At 37.8% G+C, this 18,141-nt stretch overlaps 1 protein-coding gene across 1 annotated transcript in view; it reads left to right on the forward strand.

The window, feature by feature from the left end:
* UGGT2 (UDP-glucose glycoprotein glucosyltransferase 2) overlaps window positions 1-18,141 on the forward strand; it is a 214,568-nt gene that overhangs the window by 158,237 nt on the left and 38,190 nt on the right. Inside the window, 3 exon segments of the mRNA XM_018568049.1 lie at window positions 6,139-6,223; window positions 10,785-10,870; window positions 12,165-12,173. Of these exon segments, the coding sequence (XP_018423551.1) occupies window positions 6,139-6,223; window positions 10,785-10,870; window positions 12,165-12,173 (180 nt within the window).

An 18,141-nucleotide genomic window follows, 5' to 3' on the forward strand; every position in this document is an offset into this window, starting at 1 on the left:
TTTGGCTGGACTACAGAACTCATCCATCACCCAATCCTCCTTGTTGCTCTCTACATGCATACCTTGATTTCTTTCTTTGCAAAACAATGGTTCTACCTAGACTCCCAGAGCTACTCCTGCAAAATGTTTACACGCCTGATGGTTATATCACAGGGAGTATAGAAAGCTGTTTCTTGATACAGCAACAAGGTAAAAGAGAAAAAATAATGCTGGCACATGCTCTAGAAAGGGGGGGGGGGGGATAAATTTAGGTATCACCTGCACATACACTAAGGCCTTGTTCACACCAAGCGCGGAGCAGATCCGGACCAGAGCAGGTGCAGACCGGATCAAAACTGCGTCCAATGTATTCCTATGGTATTTTGACCTCCAGTTCACATCGCAGCGTGCGGATCCAGACCAGATCCAGACCAGATGAAAAAAATGCGGCAAGCCCTATTTTACCTGCTCTGGATCTGGTCTGGATCCGCACGCTGCGATGTGAACTGGAGGTCAAAATACCATAGGAATACATTGGACGCAGTTTTGATCCGGTCTGCACCTGCTCTGGTCCGGATCTGCTCCGCGCTTGGTGTGAACAAGGCCTTAGCGTCTGTTTGTACATTTGGTCATGGTATTAATCTAGTTCTAAAATGCACTACAATTTTCTCTGGTGTGAGCTGATGACTGAATCCGATAAAATCTTGATGTCTGATTATAAGTGACATACCAGATCTGCAGGTGACTGGTTTACTATCTAATAAATACATATAAATGCTTGTTTATGTTTTTTTTTAAAATCGTTTTTTTTTTTTTATGTAAACCAATTCTTTAACACTGCTCCTTCACAGCAAACAACATTCAGATCCTTAAGATTGTATATGTGCTTCAAGTATTGCAAGCCTCAAACTATGACTGCAGATTCACTGTTATGATCTTTCTACCAGCAGCTTGTGTGCAAATTCAGACATACTGCCATTCATATCACATCATGCTAAGAAAACCCATTTCACAAATGTCAAACCTCAACAAGCTGGGTCTTGATTAGAATGAAGAGGACTGTTCCACAGCTTGTTTGTAGTTTCTTAACAGACGGGCTATCAATCTACTCTCTATAATTAGGTGATTCATTTCACTGCTATCAGGACCATCCAGAAATAGTGTCTACAGCTTGAGAAGATTGCAGCTAAAGTTGAGCTGCTTTATTATTTTGGTTGCATTTTTAAATAATTGTTTTATATTTGGCTGTGTCAAATGGGAGTGGGGGTATACATACTGATTAAGGACAGCTCTTGTGAGTAATGGTAATAATAAGGAAAATTAATAAGACAATATTAACTCTACATTTGGTATCAAGGTTAAAACACTTGGTAACTGGAATGGCTGGAAATTGTCTTGCGTAGAAGATTTTTTTTCAACTAAATATAATAGTTTTATGAGATCAAGAAAGATGCATCTTCCTGTTCTTTATGGAGATGAGGTTTTTTTGCAATGTTTTGGATAAGAAAGTCCATTTTGTAAATAGGAAAGTGCCTACATTAGGACAACAGTTGTCTCCAAGTATGCTCCTAAAAACCCCACAGAAACTACATGGTTGCAAACCACAGGCCTTATATAGTGTGACGTTACGAGATGTTGCAGCTGTCAACTATTGGGGGCACACCAGAATTGTGACATCTTGTATTGCCATTTAAAAGGTTTTTTTATAACATACTGTTAACGGGTGATACAAGTTTTGTCATACATGTGTTGTTATTAGTAGTAATCAGTATCTAGGTAAAACTAGTAGGAGACTCTGCAATAGGGTAAAAGACCACCTATATAATATAAACTCTAGCAGGAACACTAGTGTGGCCAGACATTGGAGACATATTATTATTATAATACAGGATTTATATAGTGCCAATAGTTTGTGCACCGCTTACATGTATATAATTTGAGGACTAATTTCCTTATGGTAGAAACCATTTAAAAAATTGATAAACCAGTGAGAGGAGGGGATGAAATGGCTTTGCTGAATCGTAGAGAGGTTTACTGGATATTCATCTTGCGAAGAGTACAGGGATTAAATTTCGAGTGGCATATGTCACATTAATATGAATGAAACGTGTCCTTTTTTATGCTTTTTATTTTTATGTCCTTTCCCCATTCCTCCCCGCTTTCCCCCCCTCCCACACCCTTCCCATCCCACGCCCTTCCCTCTCCCATCCTTTCTTCCCTCTCCCATCCTTTCTTCCCGTTCTTCTCTTTCCCCCTTGTTCGTTCTTTATTTCAACTAAAATATATTATGAACTATGTATGATAAATTATAAACGTGGAATTTTTTTTATAGCTATATAGCTTCTGCTATATTCTGCTACGATGTGGTTTGTTCTATGTAGTAAAGGAAATCATTATGTGATAGTATGTATTAAATAAATGTTTTTTTAATGGGGGTGGGGACTATGAACGTTATATGTTATAAGATTGGGAATTTACTAATAGGTTGTAGAGTGATTTGCTCATCTGTGTTCATTAGTGTGTGTACACATATGTCCTTCTCCCCACAACCTCTTGCCTTACGATTCAGCTCCGCTGGGAGGCAAAACAAGTTAGAGAGTGTCTAACAGTTTGGTGCTTGGAAAACAATTTTAACTTCAAGGAAGTGGTGTGTGGCTTTGTCACAAACTATTGCACTCTACTTTCTATAATTGGGTGATTTATTTACTTTCTATAATTGGGTGATTTATTTTACTGCTATCAGGACAATCCAGAAATTATCTTTACATTTTGAGAAGCTTACAGCTGAAATTGTGCTGCCTTCTTTTTTTTGGATGGGGTTTGAAATGATGGTTTTATATTTGCTTGTCTCAAATGGGGATGCGGGAGTTAGTGTGAATACCAATCCAGGGCAGCTTTTGTGAACAATAGCAATAATAAGGAAAATAAATGAGACATCATTACCATTACATTTGCCATCAAGGTTTAAATATTTGGTAACTAAAATTGCCGAATTGCTGGAAAGATTAGAGATCAAGTCTGATGGCATCTTTCCCCCAAGATTTATCTTTTTATTTATTGGTATAAGTTTTACTGAGAGAATTAGACAAAAACTGTAAATGGCCTGTCTCTTCAGTGACCTATATATTACCCTTCACCTCCCTTATCCTGCACACTCTATGACCTGTACATTAACCCCTTCACCCCTTGACCTATATGAGCTGCATCTATTGCACAATTACCAAGCTCCATGTTTTAACCCCCTTAATACCAGCATGTCTCTATATTTCCAAAACATCGTGCCAAAAAATTAGATCGCCTTTGGAGTGCTTACTCTCTAAAAAAGTGGTCCTTTTAGGGCTGTTCACAGTGTCCTGGCATGTAGTGGAAGCATGGTTTTAGGTTGGTCTTTTTTAACCCCTTCATGACCAGTGATTGGCATCGGAGCCATTTAAACATACTCCCGCCGGGACTCTGTTTACACTTGTAAATCGGTCGGCTTTACAGTCGAAGCGATTCTGGTGGCTCAGCTGCCGCCAGATCGGTTCTACGGGCCGGTTAACGGGCCCCCCCGCCCGACACCCTTGCTGTGATTCCTGGGCTCCGCTGCCCCTCCTATGGGCTCTGGACCGGCTTCTCTGGTGTAGGGGGGAAGCTGAGGAGGAGATCAGCGAACCTCCATTCACCGATGATCTCCCCATACTATAGGACCGGGAGTGATGCAGATTACATCGCTTTCAGTTCCATAGCTGTCAGTGCTGGGTTCCTGAAGCCCAGCAATAAGCTATTGAAGTGTGTTACCCACTTCAATAGCTAATTTCAAGTGTAAAGGTGATACTAGGGGTCTTTTGGACCCCCAGTTTTACCTTAAAGAGGACCTGTCACTACTAATCTGCTATCATATGGGGTCTTGTAAGCCCCCCTATGTGATAGCAACTAAAGGAAGGTTTTTTAAAAATGTGAATTTTGACGCAGTTTCACGGATGCACGCAATTTTTAACCTGGGCACGTTGGGTATCTGTGTACTTGTTGTAACCTCTTCGTTTATATTATTTTTAAAAATGGGTATTTTACTGTGTTTTGGGTCATTTAAGTGCATTTTTCACGAACGTTTGGGGTTTGATAAGGAGTTGCGCTAATATTGTGCAACTCCCACCATTTTATTCTATCGGGTCTTGGCTTTCAGAAAATATATGCTTGGGGGTTTTAAGTAATTTGCAGGCCTAAAATGTGGATCATAACATGTAAACAAAAAAAAAGGCCTCTGTCGATAAATATATATATCGATTTGTCTGTCAAAGTATCACAGCATTAAAATGGCCAGTATGGAAGGAATATTTCAGGCTGGCAATTACATGGTTAAGAGAGTTTTGTACATGTCCATTTAATTTCCCTTGCAGAAGCATAAAAATAAAAGCTCAGCACATTTCTATGGTGGCAAGTAATATCAAGGAGCAGCGCAGTAATGTACTTCTTTCTGCTTCTATCATTTTAAAGATTGTCTGACCTAGAAGGCATTTCCAGTTGCTCTTGGTTTTCTTTGGCAAAAAGCATTACAGTGTAATTGTATGTGAACTGCTGCAGGAATTAGTATCAAGTGTCATGGACAGCACAACTGTTCTCAAGAAACTGGATACTGCATTTGTTAATTTACTCCTGTTAGATAACTCTCTTATGACATTTGTGACTAGTTTTATAAAGTAAAAGCAAAACGCATCTTTTCCCTGTATTTTTATATGGGTTGCCAAAAGAGGAATACAAGTTCAGCTCATGTGTCTGTTCAGATATGAATCAAGTATAATCAGTGCATTACTGAAGCAAAAACATTTCACAGAGATCATGCACCATGGAAGGTACCTAAACCAGGGCTACACTAAGATAGTATTGGCCTACGGTGACTGTCATCTTAATATTGTACATTTTATTAGCTCAGGAGAAATATACATTTTGAATTTGATTTTAAAAATGCTTAACGTTAAGGCAGTGAAATATTAAAAGGAATGTTTAGTCATTTCATTGTTTTTATGTATATTCAGTGTTAGTTGATATTAAGTACATAGTAAAAGTACAAATGCGAAATTTTAAGTAATGGGATAGAAGACATTATTGTATAGTGTGTCAATGTGGTACATAATGAGAAATAAACAGTTTCAAGGTATTGAATGGTCAGACACATCAGTATGTCATTAAAACATAAGAATATTTAACTGTTTTAGCTATATATCTAATAAAGACATTAGCTTGAAGTAAATAATATAGTGTAACCCTTTGTTAATGTTGACTGGGGCAGGCAACATTGGCACTCCAGCTGTGGTGGGGCTGCGGGTTCCATCGTACCTCTGGGGGTCATTTGTGTGGCTGTCAGGGTCTTGCAATGTATTACTTGACTAGTCCGATCTTGCCTACCAAAAAAAACGCTTTGTTAATGTTTTTAACCTTCAATGCATAGTCTGTAATTTTAGTCTGTGATTTTTTTTTTTTCCACCTAATCGATTGGTTGTATTTAGACCCCCCTCTCTCTCTTTCTCTCTCTCTCTCATCAATCAATGAGAATAGTTGCCAACTATTATCATAATCGATTTATTATCAATTTAATCAATATAGTTGTTGCAGCCCTACAATGCAGCTACCATGTGACTAATATCTTATCTCAACATTTGTTAAGCAGAGAGATTGAGTCAGGAAGAGTCAAATAAAATGTATTGGCTAAAATGCAAATTTCTAAATTTATTACAATTAAACAATATATTAAATTGCAAGCATTTTTAAAAATCTGAAACTCCCATGGAAAAAAATGTTCCAAGGTTAAACAATACAATTATAGCTCAAAACAGATCGCTTAAAATACAAAGGACTGCAGCGCTGAACACTGAAAAATGGCCTGGCCAGGAAGGGGGTCTAAACACCTGGTCTAAAAGCGGTTAAGGATTGTCCTTTTTGTGTACTCTTACATATTATATAAGTTTCTAGCAAACAAGTAATTCAAAGAAAAATGTTATGTTTAATAAGTTACTTGATATCCTTGGCACATGCATTGCTGGCTCCATTTCAATGGTGCTTTGGTTAGCTCGATGGACTGACCGATAAAGCCCTCTTTTAATGACAATGGCCACAACCATGTGTACTCGTTTGTATTCTTCATTCACTGTATAATTTGTATTTCTGTTCATTCTCTTTTAGCCATATTGGGACTGATTCTCCATCAGATCAAGAAGAAGTAATTGTAGTGCTAAATCATTTCAACAGTAAAATTATTAAAGTTCATGTGAGTATCTAGTTTTGATTTATTCTTGAACTGCCAGTATTGGTGATTATAGGTTGATACAGTCATCTGTTATACTTCCAATCACATTTTTTTTGTTTAAGATGATAACCTAAGTGATTTATACTTACAGAATGTTCTTTTTGTTCAATCTATGTTGCTCAAAGTTTTTAGGCAGTCAGATAATCTGATACAAAACGTACCTTTTTACAATTCAGACACATAGTATATCGTCTGAAAAATTACTATGACACAGAGTAAGAATAGAGGGTGGGGTAGAGAGGATGGTTAGGAAGGGGGACGGGGGGTTAGACATTGGTAGATGTGTACATCTTTGTGCAACTATAGTGCATTATTGTGTAAAAGAGAAAAAAAAATCACTGCGATCGCAGAGTTGGGACCAGAACGGTTCCATGTATGTAGTGTTCTATTGATGTTCAAAGCTCATATTTAGGTTTTCAAAATTAGAACTTCTATGTATATTGAAGAAGTGTCAAATGTGTCTCATGTTTGCCATGCCTGTTCAAATTTAGAGGAAGAGGCTCTCGGGGTGTGTAAGGTCTTTTATTTTGTAAAACCAATCATTAATCCATAGGCTTGTAGTAGTGTTACAAAGATATTAGGACTTTGGTTGCATATAGTAGGTGTGGTATAGTATGTCTGCTTGTATTGTTTGGCGGATACTTCTGAGCAATGAAATAATGTAGGTAGACACACAGATCAATTAGCAGTGAGGAACCTGTTATGATGAAGATATACCTCAAAGCAGTTAGCTAGAAATGTTGCATCAGCACTATAGGCTAAGCTGTGCCAATATCCAGCATATACATTCCTACTACGGTATAGCCTGGTAAAAATGTTGCAGTGAAATCAGTTTCTATATCACTGCATTCTTTTTGCCTGTGCTTTTAGAAGTATTAAAGAATAGAGCATGTGTTGATGCATAGCTAATATCAGAGTTAGCTTTAACCTGTTGGTGGCAGTATTTGTAATGTCAACATCAACTCTTCATGAAGTTTTGCACTATAGGCTAAGCTGTGCCAATATCCAGCATATACATTCCTACTACGGTATAGCCTGGTAAAAATGTTGCAGTGAAATCAGTTTCTATATCACTGCATTCTTTTTGCCTGTGCTTTTAGAAGTATTAAAGAAAAAGAATAGAGGCTCTTCGTTATATAGCCAAAGATTATTTTACAGAGCGAGGCCATATTGTATTTACTCGGGATATAGTGCAAGGATCAATCTGTTCTGGGTTATAGATAGCAGCTTTAAGAAATCCTTTACTAGGGGCTGTTGTTATGGTCCTCTTGCTTAAATATGTTAAGTTCCGTGTCTAGAACAGGTATGCTAATAGTACTTTTCTTTGACTTTTTTCTGACTTTTTGGAGAAGTTATTCAAAATAAGTAGCTTGCTATTAACGTTTTGGAGACTATTGCAAGCTTTAATATAAAAAAAACACTGGCCTGCTAGGTGAATAATAAATAAAGTAATTATTTTGGTGAATTAAAATGGAACTCCAGACAAATAGCTAATATACACAGTGCCTGAAGACATTTTAGACTGTTTGCATTGTACAATACAATAACGCTTAATTGGGTCACCATATATAAAATCCACTATTAGTCTGAATTCTCCTGTGCTATAGAGTGTGGGTAGATTAATATAAAATAGACTATACAATAGATTTCAGACAAGTACAGTTGCAGAAAGTGAATTGATTGTTTAAAAATAGAGTATATTCTAAATAGAGGAGGGCATTTCCTGTTTTCATTTCATGGGTACAGGGGAATACTTGCACACACTCTAAGTTCTTAGTGTTTTACTTCCCATACTTTGTCTCTTCTTCTCTGAGTTAAACTCTACTCATGTGTTGCCCTTTCTGTACCTCTTACTCCCATAATCAGAATTCCTTTTCACCGTGGTCTCTTCTACTACAGCATTCTTCTCCTTCCTATCTGCTCTTCTTGAGTTCTGTGCTACCCTGTTCTGTGCCATTTCTTCCCAAGTGAATTTCCACCACTGTGTTCCTCTATGTATATCTCCGATCCATCAGCAGCTTGGTTCTCTCTGCCTTATTGTCACTTCTCTTCTTTCCTGTGTTTGCTTATTTTCTCTAATTTTGTAATTGGTTCCCTTTTCAGCATCCTCAGCTTTTTCCCCTAAAATCTTTGGTGTCTTCCTGTTCTGTATGTTCCATTATTTCTCTTAAATGAACCATGTTGCCATCTTCTGTGCCCAATCTGTTTCTTCTTGCAGATGTTTTCTCAAGTGTCACTTTTTTTGTCCTCTGCGCCTGCCTCAGTTTATAGTGTCTTCAGTCCATCACTTATCTATGTATCTGTTTTGTCTCCTCTTTCACCCAGGAGACTTAAAAGTGCCAGGCCTCCTGAAGCCGACCATTAATACATTAGGTCATTGCAAACACAGCCACATACATAAAGTGTGGCTGATCTGTTCTCTACTGCCTTCTCAATCATCAATCCCTTTAACTTATTGGTGTTAGAAGCTGCACTTTACTACTTCACTCCCATTATCCACAATCCAGTCAGATTGACGCACTTTAGTGCGCTCTGCATCACAAATGCCTACCTCTCCTCTGCTATTCATCTCATTTGTCCCACTCTGCTCTAATCCTTGTTACATACCATAAGGCATCTGTGCTTCTCTAAACTTCAGGCACTTATCCTACCCAACTTCCTTCTCCTTCCTCATTCCTTCAAACGTTAAGTTTACATTAAAATGCCTCCTGTCCACCTTCAATTCATTCTATCTACCCAATTTCATCATACATGTCCCTGCTTTCTATTTCAATGCACGCTCTGCCCTTTGGTCCACCATAATCTCACATCAATCCCCTAAACAATTATCCCATACACCTAAGATAAACCCTTTAACGTCAGCACTTCATTCCCTGGTCCACCATAAACCTCCACCTTTCCACTATCACATGATCATAATCACCATACATTTTGAACACCTCTACCATCAGACCTTGTTTCCTACCCTTGAAGGGAGTGTGCATTCTATAAGAATGCAGGATTGTTTTTGACAAACTGTATATGAGTGGAGTTGTCCACCCTTGTTTCAGTCCAAACTTGTCTTTAAAAGATTGAACCATGTGTTACAAAATGCAGTAAATTACAACCAGTTTGCCTGAGATTGTATTGAGAATGAAAAAATGAGAGGTGGGCAAATGTTAATTGTTTTTGACTGGATGATGGCATGTATGTAATATTGAAACGTGTATTTGTTTCTGTTTTATCTTTTATGACATATCAAATAAAAAAGAACAGTTGAAAAATATTCATAAATATGATTTTAATCTAAATTCAGAATAAACCAGCACCACATAGCAAGTAAACGCATAAAGAAAATTTAATAATAACGTTCTAGGCAAAATAATGTGCATGGAAAGCTTAAAGCAAACCTGCATTTAAAGCAACAGGTTTGCTTTAACCTTGCCATTCCCAGCTGCATATACTTGCCTTGCATGCATGCCCCCTCCTGGGCTATACAACATTTGGAACCTCTAAGAAATACCCAGTATATACAGATATGGAGGAGCATGTCACTTACCCATATGACAGCATTCGACCAATTAGTGATGTCACGGGGGTCTACAGACCTGTGTGAGCCATCATTTGGACAACTTGTTTTTCACACATTTTTTTTTCACTGCCAGTGGCTGAGAAGCAAATAAAACATAAATATAAATTTAAGCATCTGTAGAGGTCTTCAGTGAAGTGAACCTGTTGCTTTGTCCTGCACAGGCAAAGCGTAGCCACTTAAAGGTAGGCAATTGTTGCACAATTAACAAGACCTAAAGCTGCCCTAAATAGTTATGGGTCAATATAGAAACCTGTTCATGAGCAGGCACTTATTTGCTTTATAGTGTTATTAGCCATTTGGGGAAGCGAACAAATTCTTATTTGCAAATATTACCCTTTCTTCTCTGTTTATACCTGAAATAAAAGCCAGGTTGAGCATGTAATTTGGTAGTTAATGAATGCAGTTCTTTTTTCTTCTATTGTAATGAGAGAAATCATAAGGCACTTACAAGAAGTTATTATTATTATCATCATTATTATTATTATTATCACCACAGGTATTTATATAGCGCTGACAATTTACGCAGCGCTTTACATAGTTGCACATTCACATCAATCCCTATCCTCAAGGAGCTTACAATCTAAGGTCTCTATATCCTATGCATACATACAGGGTCAATTTTTTAGACAGGAGCCAATCAACCTTCCAGCATGTCTTTGGCGTGTGGGAGGAAACCGGAGTACCCGGAGGAAACCCATGCAAACACAGGGAGAACTTGCAAACTGACTAGTTGCTACTATTGTTGAAATACATTTAGCTGCACTGTATGTTTGGAACATCAGTCCCTTATCGTAAAACCTAAGAATTCTAACAACAAGAATAGCTAAGAAATGTTTGGAACTTTTTAATGCCAACAGATGACCTAAGAATCTCATTTAAAAAAAAAGACAGAAAAACAGTAAAATACTTTTAAATGGGAAGTACAATCTGTTGTTATAATTTTCAATGCAGGTGCAGAAGAAGCCTGACCAGATACATGCAGATCTACTGAGCAGCGAGTCTGAAGAGAAGACAGGCCTATGGAATTCAATAATGAGGTATTCCTATTCCTTATTGCTTTTACTAATTAAATAATTTCTAGTTACTGTAGAACGTGCCCTTACTAAAATGTTATCCAGGCTTATTCAGTAAAGACAAGAGCAGAGTAATAGCCAGTAAGAATTAATTTCAGTCTATTGACTTCATTAATCTAAAATCTCATTGCGGTGGATTAAAGCACTTTGCACTTTAGATGTTTGGACTGCTTTTACGAACAACCACAAGTGTCCTATGCCATTGAAACACACAGTATTCATCTAGATACTATCCGCAGATTTAAAGCGAGCCTTTACCTCCTTTGACTAAAAATCACATCAGCATACAGCTCTGCATGCTGATATGAAATCATCTTAACAAACATATTTTGCTTACAATTTCTTTTTTTCCCCCACTTCCTGGTCCACTTTGCCACATATGATTTAATCATGCCCAAACATTGCATCCTAGGAAGGTTACATCAGCAGAGCAGTGCTGGGAAATCTCATCTGTAATCTCATGAGATCTTGGGGAAAGGCATTTTCCTCCCCTGAGAGGATGTGCATGGTCACATGCCCTAGTCACATGTGCCAGAGTTCCAGGAAGTAAAGGAAGATCTAGTAACCAGGCTTTAGTTACTTTGGCCACTGTCACAAGACAGGGGAGGAAAAGAAAAATAAGGAATGCAAAAAATAAACCTGCATATATCTAGAAGTATATATCTAGAAGTCATTACTAAACATTTCTAAAGCTGGCTTTGTTGTTATATTGAAGATAAAGTTCCCCTTTAAAATAACCATGGACACAAGTTATAACTTATGATTCCATGCGTGCATTTTATCCCAACTTCAAACAGTGAATACACTAGCTGAGGAGGTGTGTTCATTGGCTCTTACTGGCATTTTATAGCCCAACTGAACTTTCAGTGTAAATCAGCTAAATACATTTCAGGTACATCAAAACAAAAGCATTGACAGCCTGAGTATTAAAGCCTGTCCCTGGCAACAGCTGCAGAGTGGGACCCTAGCTCTCTATGGGGAGACAGTGGTCTTGTTGCAGAGGTCCAACACATGTTCTGAAATTAGCAAAGCTCATGCTCACCGCTGGTTGGACATCTCTGGCTCTGCTTCTGCAAGAGCCTACTCTGCAGCACGCTGGACATATGCTTTTCTACTCAGATTTTTCTGATTTTAAAGAAAACCTGTAAGACTTTGCATACTTTTTGTTTTGATGTACATTGAGTGTATTTAGCTCATTTAGTTTGAGCGTTCATAAGAACTTTAAAGGAATTCTCAAGTTGATGAGAAACTCTCCAAGGCTTTGGGGGTGCTGCTAAAACTCATAATGGAGTGATAATAAGGGCTGATTCTTTCATTTAGTAAAAAGAACATAGCAAGGCAAACATAAGTTACTTTGGAACAGAAAACTATGAACAATACTTTGTAAGGCTACAGGTATGTCTTTTTTATTTTTACTTTTGCCCATTTAATGGCTGACTTAAACATTAGCTGTCTATAACCTGGTGTATCCCATAGTTAGGTAAACACTGGTCAAGGGCTATCCCTTCCATAAAACAAATTAAGAATCCTATCTGGCATTGGGTCTTACCATACATAACTGTTCACTGCTGGTTTCACAAGTGCATATACAGTGGAGCAAAAAAAAAGTTTCATGTCTGTAAAGGTTTCATTTATCTATGTTTATGATATAACTAATAGTAGTTTGTTACATTACCTAATGCTAGGTTTAAATGCTGGGGTATGTTACCAACATTAGTTTGGTAACATACCCCAGCTGAGACACTCAACTGAGGAAGCTACTCAGATGGGTGTTATATATAATCAAATCAGAGACCACCTGGTGTTCACGGCTGGAATCAGTCAGCAGCCTGCTAGTCCTTGCAGACTTTCAAAATTCTCACAGCCATGAAAGAGAAAGTGCAGTGTTTTGTGGAGAACATCGCTATGTTTAGAATTTATAGGATATTTTCTGGTAATGTGAAATCTTTTATGTGTAATGCAATCTTCTTCATATTTGTAATCGTATATAAAAACTTTCCTGAGTTGTGTTACTTTTACTTTTTTGCATCATTCCTATTCTCATAAAATAGGATACCATTGAAAGGCTATAAATCAGATGATTGCACATAAAATAGAACATTAAATGCAGCATAACATTTTAATTAGATTTGGTGGTTACTTCCATTGTGCATCCAATGTAATTAAATATATCCACATATAAAGCTGCTAATGGACCATAGTAACAAGATTTTGATTATTATTTCCCTTTCATTACTTCAAGATATATGTTGTTTGGGAATGTTTAAGAGTGATTTCTACTTTGATAGGGTATTGTAAATCTTCTAATTAAATGCATTAAATGCTGTAACTGGTATTATGCATACTATTGCCTTAATAAAGCCTGCCATTTACATGTTATATCTGAATGTTTTAATAGATAATTAGGGAATTAGAAAATATGCATTACAAACTACTCAATGGTGGCTTTTACTTATGGCCACTTTTTAGTTTTTTTAGGCAGGATGTGTTTTAGCTCTTAAATGGATTTATTTGCGTAAACCCACTTTTATTTAGAAGACAGCAGTGCTCCAAACATTATGTGCCCCTGAAGCATAAATAATGTTCAAATGTCAGAGGAGAGGGACAGCTGATAAGAGTAGTTGTTGCTACAGTGGCGTGATGGCTTGTGTGTCATGTGTGCTGAAAAGAAGATGTCAAACAGCTTTTACACTAGGTACAAGCTTTGTGAATCTCTCATAGTTGTATACGTCAGGGACCCTGCTCAAAGACTGAGGACACTGGAATAGTGGATAGTGCTTACATTCAGTGTAGGTCACACAAGTACAGAACTAGAAGGATATGATCACTGGAGGAGGGGTAGTCAGTCTGTGTATCACCTTCTGTGGAACTGGGAAGTCTCAGCATATGTGCTGGTGATGCAAGATGAGAACGTTCCCAGGCCTGGGATAGGGCTTTGTAAGGGAAAGCAGAGACTCGGGGAGCAAACTTGGGTGTCTGTTCATGGGACTCTGTGTTTGGTAGCATGGACTGTCAAAAGCTATTGGTGGTTCAGTGGTCAAGCAGTTACTAAAGGCAGAATGCCAACAAAAGCCCATAACTAAATGTGGTGAGAAGGGGAGCGAAAGTCATTCTTCTCTCTCATTTTGCAGTCCAAAGCTGACTTCTACATCCCAAGCTATAGTGTATGTTGTCACTGCTTTGTCTGTTGGATTACATCATTTGGCTGTAGGTTCTCTGTAGCAAGCTGGCAATAATATCTCACCCCTAAACTACAGTATTGTGGGGAATGTATTGCTTTTGCTATAAAATTTTACCATTCTGGTGGTGCAGTAGTAAAACTCAAACTGCAATCCACACATCTATTCCCACACCAGATGCAGGGCCATAATTTTGGTTTGATGCTAAACTGAAGAGCATACATTTTTAATGCCTCAGCTATTTAAAATTTTGGATATCATTGCGTTCCACTATTTTGCACCTGTACTGAATGGTGAAGATAGATATACAATGGTACCTCGGTTCACAAACTTAATTTGTTGCACGAGTCTGGTCGCGAACTGAATTGGTCGCTTACCGAATCAAACTGTGATCAGACCGCGATCTCGACTAGACATTTTCTGCAGAAGACGTGTATTTAAACCTCTGTTTTTAACCTTAGCGGTGAGACAGGTTTTTTTGCATGCTGGCTTGTAAGTGTGCTGGGAAAACGTTTTGCTGTTTTGTACTGTATTAGGCCCTTCCATGTGCACCTTGCTGTAAAGCTGGTAACAAATTGATGAGTGTGTTTGCCATTTGTTTTGCTCGACTAGAGGAAGCCACGACCATGTGTCAGAGCAGGGAAGATAGCTGCGGTTGTGTTCGTCACCCGATGCAGAGTTCGTGAACTGAAGCAAAATTTTGCTGAACTTCCTGTTCACAAACCGAATTGTTCACGAACAGAAGCGTTTGTGAACCGAGCTACCACTGTATGTGGTATGACCTCCGATCATTGCTTCCTGTCACTATCTCTCTCTGACAGGCCAAAGCAGTTTTTTGACCCAGCTACCAGCACATCACCACTGTCACACTTCTTTTATCTGTCAGAATGAGGTAGTTATAGGCAGAAAAAGAAGTAGCAGCAGTGTAACCATAAATTTACAGTGGACCATCAATCTGTAGCATCTGGACACAAAGTGGTGTCCAGAACTCCATGAAATATCTCTGTAGCTTTCAGCAAAAGTATAGCAGATTGAAATAAATGTCACAAAATGGCTGATTTTCTCATATTCTTTACTCAGTGATAGCAAAAATGTAAGTAAAAAATAAATAAAACTGATAACCTTAGTGTCTCATCCTGGTGCACACAACCAGTTTTGCCTCATACGTGAGGCTTAATTTTTGGTAGACTAATTGTAGCTGATGTTTAGCTGTCCTGCAGTATTACATATCACTGCTCTGAAATATTATTACATGTATTTAGTGAAGTTTTCTGTGCCATGTTTAGATAAAGCATTTTCCACAGGTGCTTTTAGGCATGTAGTTGCATTTCACAGTGATTGAATTTTACTTTATTGGAAAAAAAAATTCTGCCTAGTTTGGTCTCTCTGGCAACATGATTTTTGTTCTTTTATGTACTCTTTGGGGCCAAAATGATAATTACTTTACCTTTAAAGCTAACATGCTTAAAAAAAAGCATTCATCATTTCATTCTGCTGAGAGAATCTGTGTTTTTACAAGCCTATATTAAAGATGTTTGCTAGATGTGTACACTAAGTTTAGTTAAAGTTTAGTTAAAGTTTTCGTCTTTCTGAAGTGCATTTACAACAATTCATATGTTTCTTGTTTCAGCTAATATAGATCGGATATCTTAAGATCTTCATTTTGCTTTTCTCCTCCGGTCCATGGATGGGACATTATCTGCCATAATGTTGAATGATGGCATCTTTAGAGATTGAGCTTAGCCCATTTATCTTTATGGCAGATAATGTCCCATCCATGGACATGAGGAGAGAAGCACAATGAAGATCTTAAGATATCTCAGATCTTTGATACAGCAAGGAAAGAAAAGCAAAGGAGATTGGGCAATGGCAGACTATGGGGACCTGTGATACAGTGTAGCTGAGATGAGGAGGCTAAAAAAGGTGGTATGCTGCACTTCCACATTTATCATTCTTTAAATCTAAAAAAAAGAAGCATTTGGGTGGACAAAATTGATTTAGTTGCATTGATCTTTTTACATTTTGTGGAATTTTAAGACCAATTGCCCTCATTCCAATTTCCATTTTATTGCCTTTTGTAGAGCGCAGCAGCTGCAAAACGAATTAAAGGTTTTTATTTATGTAATACAATCTAAAACTGTTTTTCAGGATGTAAAGTGTCAGTCTTCAGTGGCAGCTGACATGATAAAATACCAACTTGTCATAACTGTAGTTTCTGAACTGGCCCTTTGTTGTTAGACATTACTATGTCTGCTTTAGACTAATGGCACTAGTCAGGATCACCACAGAGTTCGCCATTCACTTAGTTAAGGAGTTCAAGGAGTTCAGATGGCTAAGTTTGAATTGTGCCCAAGGATGAGAAAATAGTAAGGCCGTGTACACGTGGGTTTCAAAATGAAGCACCAAATGTTTAAGCATCACTAAGTCCTAAAACAAACAATTTATATTTGCTTCAGCATGCCATTTAACATATCTAACCTTGTATGTTTACAGGTATATTTCTATTTGCATTTAGTCCTCATAAATTCCTTTGAATAGATGCTGAGAAACACATTCACATACATTTCCTGCTTGCCTATGTCCACATTTAATTCTGCTTTCTCAATATCTCCCATTGTAGTCACATGAGCAGAAACACTGGGCTCTGAAACTAGTACATGATTTTTTTTTCACTACTCCCTCACAACTCCACCCCTCATCTTAATGCCCTGCCCATGTTCCTGCCTACCTCTCTACATTGCCAGCCTCTCCTCTAGCTTGGAGCCCAGCTGCATGTGACGTGGTGCAAAGCATTGCGGGAGATGACCCTGAGGCACAAAAAAAAGCAGAAGCTGCTATTCAGACAAGGCAGGCATATGCAGTGTTTTTAAAAGTATAATAACAAGGCCTTTTTATTTATTTCACAATGTTTGTTTTGAATACCTAATGTGGTGCTGGTGCCATTAGATCCCCTTTTAATACCTGCCAAGTGTTCCCTGAATCTTAGCACTGCAATTTGTGGAATGGCTCAATTCATGTAAGCACTCAGCAGACTGTTGCATTATAAAGTAGGCAAGCTGCATTATCTGTTGCCCTTGACAATTCAGCCTCTGTTCTCTCTAACACTTCCCCTGAGTTAATTGTACAAAATGGAAACTCGACAGAATGATGCACTCTGTATTCCCACTTGTGTGGATTATCTTAATAGCTCTAATGGATGGAAAAGAATGGGGAGTCCTAACAACTTCAGTTGATGGATGAAGCCACCAGTGAAGGCATTGAGTTCAGTAAGCAGCCAGTGGCTCATGCCAGTTTCTCGCAAACACTGAATTTATAGTACACTTGAACTCAGGCTTTGATGGCACACCATGTTCTCTTCATTTAATAAAACAAGAAGATGTAAGTGATGTATGCATTCATACATTTTAAATATACATCACTGATAAATCAACTTCGACCCAATCAATCGACTGACCGCATTTAATTATGCTGATAAGGGGGAACCTTCATAGATTCACAACATCTTATGCTGCAGAGAGAGAATATGGGTCAAGCCAAGAAAAGTCAAGAATGCTCTGTTCCAAGGCAACAGATAACAAGACAAATTGGTCCCTGGTGTGCAGTTCTCTCATTATTCTACTATTTACTTAACAGCATACATGTTACAGTGTAGTTGATTTGCTGGTGTTCACAAGCAACATAAAATGAGGCAAAAATCCCAGAATTTCAGAAAGGAATCTTCTGGAGTACGACTATGATGGAGTCTACTACTATTCCATTGTGTATATTTTTTAGGCACATTAAATTATTAGGAACAATATATTGTTTCAGAAAGAATAATGCACCCACATCCAAATACAGCTTGATTTAAATCCATGTTTTATGATTAATCCATAGACCATGCTTTAATGGCCATGATCCATGAAACATTCTTCCATTACATATGTGAAAACCGCACAGAATCTTTGGGAAAAAAGAACTTTATATAGTAGAACTAAACTCTCCTAAAATAATACTTGTTTTGTAGAGTACTGTAAGTAAACCAAGCATATTATTTATAAAATAACGTTTGTTTTC

This window comes from Nanorana parkeri, unplaced genomic scaffold (assembly GCF_000935625.1).
Source record: "Nanorana parkeri isolate BGI_ZX_2015 unplaced genomic scaffold, ASM93562v1 scaffold1130, whole genome shotgun sequence".
In the NCBI taxonomy this organism is placed as follows: Eukaryota; Metazoa; Chordata; class Amphibia; order Anura; family Dicroglossidae; genus Nanorana; species Nanorana parkeri.